The sequence below is a fragment of the Frankliniella occidentalis genome, unplaced genomic scaffold (genome assembly GCF_000697945.3).
Source record: "Frankliniella occidentalis isolate FOCC.00 unplaced genomic scaffold, Focc_3.1 Scaffold314, whole genome shotgun sequence".
Taxonomy (NCBI): Eukaryota; Metazoa; Arthropoda; class Insecta; order Thysanoptera; family Thripidae; genus Frankliniella; species Frankliniella occidentalis.
The window spans coordinates 259,566-270,102 of NW_026267439.1; the positions used below are offsets into that span (position 1 = coordinate 259,566).

At 38.6% G+C, this 10,537-nt stretch overlaps 4 protein-coding genes across 7 annotated transcripts in view; 1 reads left to right on the forward strand and 3 right to left on the reverse strand.

Annotated features, from left to right (window-relative positions):
• The window catches only part of LOC113211127 (E3 ubiquitin-protein ligase HECW2), a 58,289-nt gene extending 56,130 nt beyond the window's left edge, over window positions 1-2,159 (reverse strand). Inside the window, exons 1-2 of one of the 2 annotated variants that reach the window (XM_052273929.1) lie at window positions 1,992-2,159; window positions 982-1,531 (exon numbers count right to left, since the gene is read on the reverse strand). The gene's annotated coding sequence lies outside the window, so the exon portion shown is untranslated. Of the gene's footprint in view, window positions 1-981; window positions 1,532-1,987 lie in introns of both variants that reach the window. The other variant, XM_052273930.1, reaches the window with a different exon arrangement.
• Window positions 2,160-2,162: 3 nt separating this feature from the next.
• Window positions 2,163-7,172, forward strand: LOC113211123 (kelch domain-containing protein 3). Of its 3 annotated transcripts, none has more exons than XM_026429406.2 (10): window positions 2,163-2,317; window positions 3,021-3,175; window positions 3,274-3,450; window positions 3,577-3,764; window positions 3,840-4,053; window positions 4,160-4,355; window positions 4,461-4,738; window positions 5,084-5,131; window positions 5,216-5,294; window positions 5,381-7,172. In XM_026429406.2, the coding sequence occupies exons 2-10, from the start codon at window positions 3,025-3,027 to the stop codon at window positions 5,424-5,426; spliced, it is 1,377 nt and encodes a 458-aa protein (XP_026285191.1). In that variant the 5' UTR covers window positions 2,163-2,317; window positions 3,021-3,024; the 3' UTR covers window positions 5,427-7,172. The 3 variants fall into 3 exon arrangements, with proteins under 3 accessions (XP_026285191.1, XP_026285192.1, XP_026285193.1); XM_026429407.2 differs by having other exon boundaries at window positions 2,250-2,389; XM_026429408.2 differs by lacking the exon at window positions 2,163-2,317 and adding an exon at window positions 2,491-2,695.
• Window position 7,173: 1 nt separating this feature from the next.
• Window positions 7,174-8,046, reverse strand: LOC127751033 (splicing factor 3B subunit 5). Its single transcript, XM_052273931.1, has 2 exons — window positions 7,870-8,046; window positions 7,174-7,705 (listed from the first exon to the last, which is right to left on the reverse strand). The coding sequence occupies exon 2, from the start codon at window positions 7,702-7,704 to the stop codon at window positions 7,447-7,449; it is 258 nt and encodes an 85-aa protein (XP_052129891.1). The 5' UTR covers window position 7,705; window positions 7,870-8,046; the 3' UTR covers window positions 7,174-7,446.
• Window positions 8,047-8,198: 152 nt separating this feature from the next.
• LOC113211125 (solute carrier family 25 member 35) lies at window positions 8,199-10,492 on the reverse strand. Its single transcript, XM_026429409.2, has 5 exons — window positions 10,094-10,492; window positions 9,712-9,897; window positions 9,394-9,630; window positions 9,189-9,306; window positions 8,199-9,100 (listed from the first exon to the last, which is right to left on the reverse strand). Exons 1-5 carry the CDS (start codon window positions 10,280-10,282, stop codon window positions 8,895-8,897), a joined length of 936 nt encoding a protein of 311 aa, XP_026285194.1. The 5' UTR covers window positions 10,283-10,492; the 3' UTR covers window positions 8,199-8,894.
• Window positions 10,493-10,537: the final 45 nt, after the last annotated feature.

Here is a 10,537-nt window from a genome sequence, read left to right on the forward strand (position 1 = left end):
TGCACTCGTCCGCGCACTCGCCACGCTCTCGCCTCGCCCTTACCTCGCCCTCGCAGCGCACTCGCAACGCACTCGATTCATTTTTAAAGGGGCGGACGTGATCGACTTGCATGGATAGACGCGGCCGCACAAATCAAAGCTACTCAAATCCGGCAGGAGAGAGAGAGTGGTTGTGGTGAGCAGGGGAGGAGAGGGGGGGGGGAGGCTCCCGGGCGCAACAACAACACAACACGCCAAGTCAAGGTCGCGGGGAGGTCCGCTGACTTGCATGGAGTTTGGAGCGAAGTCTGCACAATCCTCCATACCAGTCGTGGGAAAAATAGTAGCACTACTGTATACCAAGACCAGACCAGGACGGGAATGGAATAATGAGCTGGGAGCAAAAGGAAAAGAAAACGGCCGGGGTAGGGGGGGGGGGCGGAAGAAACTCGAACACTGAACTTTTTGGACGGTGGTATAGCGAAGAGGGCAGCGGGCAGCAGAGCAAGGCGTTCTGCCTACCCACTAGGCACCCGTGAGGGAGAGCCAGCCGTGTTGGGCGAGTGGACGGGACTTTCTTGGACATGGATTCAGATACGGAAATATGAACGAATCCACAATCATATTTTTGTTTGGATGGTTACTATTTACTATATTTACTAGCCAGCAGTGGTCAATCAATATTAAATCACTTTCGTGTAAACTCATCAAAATGTCATCAAAATTTGGACGTTTTTGCATTAACACGTTCCTTGCGGCGTGACCACATAGTGGTCACCCCATGCTATCATAGGAACCAAACATGAGACGCAAGGAACGTGTTAAAATCACACTTTTAAATGTCATTTTGATGTCAGTTCAATGGAGCGCTGCTCGCAATGCATAGATGCCTGGATGCAGTGCTGTCAAAACTTGCACAAGCCATCAAGACTCCTATGGTCTAGCAGCTTATCATGCCCAGGATTCAACCCAATTGGGTTCATTGAAAAAGCAATAACTTACCAAGGATGTACAGTGCGATCCAGTCCCGGTTGCTGACTGGATCATGGATGTCCCACTGAAGGTGAGCTGCCAGATGAACCCTTTCCAGTGCACAGGATTCATCTTGACGTTCTTCAATTGAAAGGAGTGTCAAGCGATTACTTTGTCTACGCCTCAAATGCCTGGAGGCACTTGTTTCACGAGAAGAACGTTGTCGCTGCTTAGAGCTTTGTGGTGAGGCCTCAGGTGCAATTCTCGGCACTTCCTCAATGATAGAAGTGCCAGCTTCCGCCACATTGGGCTGATTGTCTTCCTTTACCCCAAATTCCTCCACTTTAACAGATTTCTTTAAAATTTCTGAGGGAAATATAATTATTACTCTGAGGTTTGATAGTTAAAAAGATACAAAAAGTGCTTGCTGGGAAACATTAACACTTCTGTTCCAGATACTACTGTTATTTTTGAAATATGAAATCACCAAGCATCAGTTAATATTTTTACACTCATTTCACAGAATCAAGTTGCATCTCTTCAAAATGAGGGTAGATAATATGCATTATTTTGATGTTGCCTGGAATGGAAAAAGATAGCATTAGATATCTGTTAAAACTACCAAAATACATCGAAACAATGTAGAACCAAATGTTACTAATTATTATGATACACTTAGGATTACACTCAATGGAACTATAAACTGTAGCAGTTAGAGGCAAGGAACAAAAGGTAAACTTCACACTTGTCATTGAAAATTTCCTCAACCTCCAATTCAGGAAAACTTGGTGCCTCATTGAAATTTGACCATTTAAAAAGAAATAAAAATTGCACACAGAAATTGGCCTAGGTTAGTTAGACAAACCACATATTTCTTGTATAAAGCAAACAACTACTCTCCATTTGATAGAATTCGCATTGCAAGAGCACGGAGATGTATAATGTTTGGTGAGTTTCCAATGGGATACTGTATTTATTTTTGAATGGAAGCAGAAAGCTTCGACGTGTATGTTGACACTAATATAGTAGACCTCACCTACATTTGAAATTAGGAGTAGGGAGAAGGACTTCTGATGACTAGAAATATACATGAATAAGGTGAAACCTGTAGCGTAACGAGTTAAAATTCTGAATGAGGTAGTTCTGTTTTTAGATGCTTCATTAAACTTCACAACCCTCCTCTACCACCAACACTTCACCGCCATGTTTTTTGACCAACTGCAAATAACACTCTCGTTGTTTCTGCAAGTTACTTCGATACCTTCGATGTGCTCGATATATTTTGCTTTGCTTTGATCATGAAAGCCATGGTGGACATCAAGGAGTAATTGTCGAAAACTTTGTATTTTTCAGCTCACATTTCGTTGTAAGTGGTTGTACTTGCAGTTTTAGAAAAGTGACATGTTTTCTTGAGTAGAGAATGTCAAATATCTAGCAGGTATATTGTGGCCAAATTTCTCTCCTCCCGACGTATTGTGGTCAGGCTGGAAGCGGTCTTATCTCTTGCGTTTTATTTATTTTTGTTGATTGATTAACCTCCGGGATTGTAGGGTTTTTTCTTGTTGTGACTCATAGCACTATTTTGATTAATTCGCTTCAGATTAAAAGTCAAGTGCACACGTCTAACCTGGACGCTTTGCGACCGGTTTTCCCTGTATTGTAGTGTTGAGCCTGTTCATTTGTACTCGTTTGCCTACGGGGTAGGAGGAAGTGATGTTTATTCAACAACACCGTGGGAAATTGTGTCAGTATAGAATCACATTTATCGTAATTTTACCTAATTTTTTAAAAAAGGTTGTGGATTTTACCTGTTGTTTTTCTTTTTTACCATAGATTGATTGTTATTAACATGTCACCTTCCTTTGCAACTGACTGTGTGTAGGGTGTTTAAAACTATTGATATTAATTAAAAATAACTATGTGCTTCTATTGTTTTGATAAATCCATAATGATAGATGTACATTTGAAAACTCAGAAATTTAAAACATTATTTTTTGACTGATATTTGCCCTGCTTGTAGGTGAACTGGAATGTGATATGGGGAGTTCATATTTTTTATTTGTTCACAGAGAAATGTACTGGACCATTCACTTGGAAGGAGGACCTCGACGTGTTAACCATGCAGCAGCTGCCGTTGAGGACCTCATTTATTCTTTTGGAGGATACAACACAGGCGAAAATTATAATGAGAAAAGACCCATTGATGTGCATGTGCTTAATACAGGTTTGTCACATTCCTATATTTGTATTGCGTCTTTGTCCTTTTTCTTTCTTGGAAATGAAGCAAGATATCAATTTTGTCTTAAAACGTTTTGATTACAGGAAATTTAAGATGGACTAGGCTGCCAATCCCATCTTATGCTGAATATCAACAAGATGATAAGTGCATACCATTTCTGCGGTATGGGCACACTGCTGTTGCATATGGTAACAAAATTTTTGTTTGGGGTGGACGAAATGAAGAATCAGCTTGTAACCAAATTTTTGTTTTTGACACAGGTAGTTAACTTTGTTTTTATTGATGCTTGTCTTTTGGTTAATGTTTTTGATATTTTATTTCATAGCCTTTAAACATGTCAATTAAAAAAAAAAATCTCATGTCTGGCATATGTTTTTTTTCTACAGTAACTCTTACATGGAGTAAACCAAGAGCAACTGGAATGGTTCCAGTCGCTAGAGATGGCCATACAGCTTGTATAATAAATCATCGCATGTATGTTTTTGGAGGCTTTGAAGAAGATATAGACAGATTTTCAAATGATGTTTATTTCCTGGATATAGCTGAAATGAAGTGGCATTACGTCATGACCTCTGTACGTACTATCTTAGCCACAAGAATATATCACAAACTATCAGCAAGTACTTGAATTTATTGGTTTCTCTTTCAGGGCGAGGTTGCCAAGTTCAGAGACTTTCACTCAGCATCAGCTATAGGTTCTTATATGTATGTCTTTGGTGGAAGAGGAGATTTAAATGGACCCTATGGATCTCACAATGAAGAGTACTGTTCCGATATTATTTACTTTGACGTTGAGTCAAATAGGTGGCATAAACCAGTTACAACAGGTGATATTCCTAAAGGCCGGAGGAGCCATTCATCATGTAAGTTCATGTTTAAATCAGACTTTGGTCATGATTTGTGAATTCTTTGTCTCAATTGCTCTACCAAAATTTCTCCATTGTCATGTGAGTTTATTTTTCTTTTTAGTTATAGTCAACGGAATGCTTTATATTTTTGGAGGCTATAATGGGCTTACAGAAGAGCATTTTAACGATTTACATTGCTTTAATCCTAGAACTTGTGAATGGAAACAAATTCAGCCTCATGGAAAACCTCCTGTGAGAAGAAGAAGACAGTCATGTATCCCAATAAACAACAAGGTGTACATATTTGGTGGAACAAGGTACTTTTCTGGGGTGAATCAGGCTGTTTCAACTCAATGCTTATTTTTACCATACATTATTAAATATTGTTATCTTACTTTCTTTTCATCTTTAATATAATTTAGTCCGTGGCTGGAAGTCTTAGGTGAAGTTCACAGTAATGACTCAGAAGTAGTACAGTTTGTGCCAGGGCAAAATCCATTTGATCTTGACGCCAATCAGGATAATATCAACCATAATGAAAATATGGAAGAAGAAAATGACAATGACGTTAATTTGGTTGGCGACCACATTTTTCATGTTGGTCCTAATCCTATTCTTCACCACGATCATGATGAGCAAAATCAGAATGATAATGGCAATCCGGATGATATGGAAAGTGATGATGAATTTTCCTTGGAAGGTAAGTCAAATAACACGTAATTAATTTATTTTTTAACCGTCCCTCCTCACAGGCGGCCCTCACTAAATTTAGGAGGTCTTAATTTTCTTCAGTGGCCTATGAAAGGTAGATTTATGGCACTTTAGGACACTTTTAGGTGGGTCGACAATGTGGCCCCGTCACACGCAAGCAACATTTACCGGGTCACGGGTCGCACCCGTCGTACGGAAAGTGTTAAATCAAATTTTTGTGGCATTAAACTGATGCCCTGATTCTTACTCTCATCCCAAAAAGCCGTAGACTGGTCTCATTTATGGATATTTGCTGAGGCTCTAATTTTAATGTATTGTCTATTTTGAATTGTAGATTCCGCGAAACTTATGGACCTTAATGATCTTCATGTGCTAGATTTATGTGAGTTTTATAATTTTAATTGAGATTCTATTTCTTGGCATATAAAAATCATAATTTGAGGCATTTTTTGTTTTCTTTTTGCAGTACCATCATTGTATACACTTTGTCTCAAAACAGTTTTTGAACATACTATAGACCCTTCTGGATTACCTGAAATTATAAGGTATGTTTTCCTGCGTTGAGAGGTGCATCCATTTTTTTTCCATCCTTGTATCTAACTACCTTTTTCTTTGTTTTTTCTATTTGCAGAAAGGAGCTACATTACTTTACAACTCCAAATACAATAACCCCATAGACTTAAATTCTCACAAGTTTAGATGTCTTGTAGATTTTCTTACATAATTAGTTACTGATTATGAATACAGATACTAGTGTAATTATCATCCTGCCTGTCAAGCATTTTATAGTCCTGACCTCAGTGGGTGGCTTCCATTTGTGCAGCAACAAAATATAACGAGACCATATTTCATCAGACATTCTAAAGTAGCTCATAATAGAAATTTTTATGCCAAATCAGGATAAGCTTAGTTTGAAACATTATATAATTATCCTGTCGGTACAACTCAGTTGGACAGCAGTAGTGTGCAGCAATTTTTACATTCCATCCTTATTTTGATGTCCAATCTGACTGGATCCCTTGTATTCTTTTGTTACACATTGGTTTGAAGAGCACCATGTGTTCTTTAAACAAAGTTATTTTATTTCTTTCTAAGCTTAGTACATTGGTCAAAATATCATAGGCATCATTTTAAAAAGTACCCTAGATATTCAACAAATACAAAGTGCTAATGTAGCACACTTTTAACCATGTTACCTGACTTTTCTTTAGAATTACAATCAGGAACCAGGCTAAGGGATGATAGACACAGTGTGATAAAACACTTTGAGGCTTACGTGCTTGAGTGGGTGGTAACATAACAATATTCTGCCGTAAAAAGTATCATCATACTTGCTCAATTATAAGATACACCAATAAAAATCTGATTTTATATTTGGTCTTCACCAGGAAGTATTTTTGAATGGTGGCATGAGTGTGGCCTATAAATTTGCAAGTATGGCGGTCATGGTTTCATTTTGTATCCCTTATGTACAAATTGTCTTTGGTCTTCGACGACCTAATGATGTGTGCTAACATTATTGATTTTATTTATACTAAGGTGGTTTTAAAACAAGAATACTGCAAGCGCTATTAGAGCATGGGACGTGGTTGGATGAGGTGAACAACCACTCCTCTCACCTCAACTATGCTCGCAGTATCCCTGTTGTAAATCTACCTTAACTTTTCTACTCTCTCAGAGTAGTTGTTATTGGTTTGTTTTTGTACAAATAACTATTTATTTTGTTGTTTCTGTTGTCTCTGATGTGTTTTTATTCCTATAAAAGTTTAAGCCTTAAATGCTAATCTTAATCACAGAGTTTTGCTTCAAGGAAATCAGAATTAAATTTCTTGTGGATCTTTAGTTTTGTTTTTTAAGATATTGGAACTTCTTGGATGGCTACTCAATTAGTTGTTAAGAACTCCTCTCCTGACAGGAAACCATCAAAACGTCACAAATAGGTCATGTTAACTTCAAAACTATTGTTTTTTGACTAGTTTTTGACCTAATTTAGTCATGAAGTCGTCAATACAGGGTGTGCCCCATTGGATCAAATGCATACTATCCCGCATGCAGATGTGCGGACGGGTTGCCTATTCGCTCGGAGTCATAGGTGCAATGGTAAGAGAAGATACTCGTGCATGCGGGCTACCTAGCACGTTTACGCATTTGTTGCAACGGGGCGCGGCGATCACTCGGTTCAACGCGCTCGTGACGTTTTGCCATATGTTGGGCTATCCATAAAAACAGGGCCTTGAATTTGCATCAAGGCTATCGTGGGGTTTGTCACCTAAGCTACATGTATGCCTGCCGTTCATCATTTCTTGGTTGTTTGAACGTATGCACAAGCTAATGATACTGATTTTTTGGAAGCATCTCAAATTTCTTTAAAAATTACAGGACTAAATACTGTATGTTCAAAAATATAGAAGGATCCAAACACAGTTGTGATAATTGTTCTCAAAGAACTTTATTTATTGAGGTGTCCACCTTCACATCCTCTGTACTCCATACATTTTATTAGAAGACATGGTTTCAATATTTCAAAAATTATAATCCGAACTCTCAAGATAACGTGAGGTAGAAAACTATTTGCAACTTAAATACTGTCTTGGAAAATAGCAATTTCACCATGTTAGGGTATAAAATTAAGGCAGATAAAATGTGTATTTGACCGTATCACACATGAAAAGAAAAGGGAATGCATTATATACTAATTTAATCTTCGGGTTTCTCAGGTGGAGGCCCACATGGCTGCAACATTCTTTCCATTAGATTGAATCTCACACGAGCTTTGGCCTCATTTTCGCTGATTGCAAAGAAATTTAGAAGATCAAAATGACCCATGTATGATGTACAGGAATCACGCTGTTGATTGACAAGCCATTCGAACTTTGTTGTATCTGCATGACCAGTTCCAATGTACTTTGACTGCAGATGTTCCAACTGACTGTGAATATTGTAACGGTCACCCATTCTGAAAATTAACGAACCCACATTAGTAAATTTTAATTTTACACAATTCGATTTATCATCATTCTTTTTGATAAATAGCATTTCAGAGGTTAAGTAAGACATCATTGCTAGACACAGCATAGTAAAGAAACACTCTAAATTAGATTAGATCAGAAACCGTATTACCTTTCCTAGAAGATCTTTTTGAAGGAAAACAGGTAGAAATTCCTGTCAGCTAGCTTTCAGCCGGCGTTAGAGAGATTTCTTTGACACCGGCGGCCAAGCGCTAGGCACCGCAATCTTTCCTTCTTTGCTAGCCTGTTTTGTTTTTGTTGTTCTGCGCTCTCATGCACGACCACCTCGATCCTTGTCCAAAAAACCAATATGGCAGCCAACAGCAGACGATTTCATGTCGTCTGTACATTCGTTAGATTTCTCCAATTTTCGAAAAGAATTAAGATAGTTTGTGCTTGTGTTTGCACACGGATTAGGGACCAAAAAAGAACAACGACGAATTTCATGGTGTACACTTTAGTATCTCGTACACTGACTCGAAAGTATACATTGAACACTTTGATGAAGTTTCATAATACTATTACCCTGAATTCCTAACAGAATTTCACACAATCAATAAAAAATATATTGGGAGACTGTATCAGGCCCATACTTTAAAAGTTGATTTTTATAAAAACAAATAAAATTAACAACAAGGTTAACAATTAAAAGTCTTCCAGAACAGAAGATAACAACACAGCGATGAAACAACGACCGAAAATAGGATATCAAACTTGACTTTGTAAGGAATGTTGGGCGGACAAATTTTGTCAGTAATTATGACTGTAACCTGATGGTTGACTTTGGTCTGAATGCCTGATACAGGTTGCCAAAAATCAGTATATGGCAGAAAATTACATATCTACAACCTAAGCTACATTATTTTCTGAGAAATGAGAATAACACACTTTTACCTGAGATTACCATACTATACAGTTTCAGACAGGAACTTCAACGTTTGAGAATATCTTTCACCGATTATCAAATAACAAAAATATTTCTTTGACAGAACAAAATTAAATTCCATACAATCCAAACTAAGCCTATAATGACACAAGAAAAATAAAAGCTTGGATTTAATCACAATTTTAGCTAGAGCTTGCAGTGAATACTAAATTAGTTCAACTTTTCTGACTGGAAATCAGCAGGGATATCGACTACGGAGTGGATTCCAGGTATTGCTGATTATGCAGGTACTTCAGTTTCTCCCACAGCATTAGAGTAAGCATGGAATGAGGTGCGATTCTTGAATACACAGGAATAAGTCCCTTATACAGACCACGAACACCTTCAGTCCTCAGTGTTTTGGCAAAGCAGTCTGGTATTCCACTGTATAACAGACCTTTACCAGTAGAATCTCTTGCTAAAAAGTAAAAATGTTACGTTAGTAATGTTGATGGTTGAAAATTTGGAAAAATAAATTTGAATGAGAAATAAAGTATGTAGCTTACATTGGTTGAAGAGACGAGTTGATACTGTGTCAAACGGTGTCATGAGTAATGCAGTAACTACACCGACAAGCATGCTTGAAGCAAAAGCTTTAGTCAGTACAGCATCATCACTGAAAAACTATACAAAAAAATTAAAATAAAAAAGTATAGCAAACTCTAACAAGAAGAGAGAAGTGGTCCATAAGTTTCGATTAAAATTACAAACCTCATGATTTTCAATAAATTGCTTGCAGTAACTAAAAGTTGACAACTGGGCACATGAGCCAACAGCAACTCGCAAAATAGCTCCAGATGCTCCATCAAAAAAACCCATAAAGCCTCTGTTACGGAGGATAGTAGAGAAACCACTGATCATTCCTTTATGATCATGTTGAACTCCCAGAGCCACAGTTGCATTTTTTGATACAGCTATAGGAGCTTGAGACTGTATTTGAGTTTTTATCTAACATTGAAAACTTAGATTAAAAAGGATTTTTAATAAGATGAGAAAAGTTGGCAGCAAATGAAGTAAATATTAACCTACCAGAAAAAATGGACTACCAAGGAATGCACCAATGGAGCCAGCGCAGGAACTGATCAACATAGTCTTTGGTGCAGATAATGAGCCATCTTCGTTGGCTGTTAGACCATGGTCCTGGGCTAATTGAAAAAGACCTAATCTAGTCCCGTTTAAAGCGACTTGATGCAGAAGGGCAGGACACAATCCTTTCTAAAACAAAAATTAGATTAATAATTTAAAGAGTTAATGCAGTATGACAGTTGAAGAAATGGGTACCCGAAGAGAGATATCAAAAAGTGCTACGCCTTTCAAATATTTAAAATGTTCTCTTTGAAACATTTTCGGAAAAAATACTGCTTCATCATGAGCCTCTGACCTGAACACTTTTAGGTTAGGTTAACCTTACCTGCAAGGCCAGAATTCCCTCTTCTTTGGCTATCATGTAAGCGGCATGAAACATGTTTTTGTAATGCACCGAATACTGGCCCCTCGCCCTGAGCTCTCCCTGGAGCTGGGCTTTGGTCTTGAGGACATCGAGGGGGTTGCTGAAGATCCCTGCACCGACAGAAGCACAGGCGCCGAGTACGAACTCCATTGGATTGTCATTCGGTCTGCGCCGGGCGAAGTACAGTGGCCACCCTTTCCTTCTCACTGAAAGGGCGTCGGCGTCAGCCAAATCTTCCTGGAGGGTGACGTGTTACCGGTGTTGCCGCCCCTGGCCAGCCGCGCGAGCGCAGCTATACGAGCCCCAATGTCGTCTGCTAGACTGTCTGCTAGCAGCTGACGGGCCGCGGGGCGCCGCTTTCATCACGTGAGGCGTAAGCCGCTGAACCGTAAGCGCGGGGGCGGG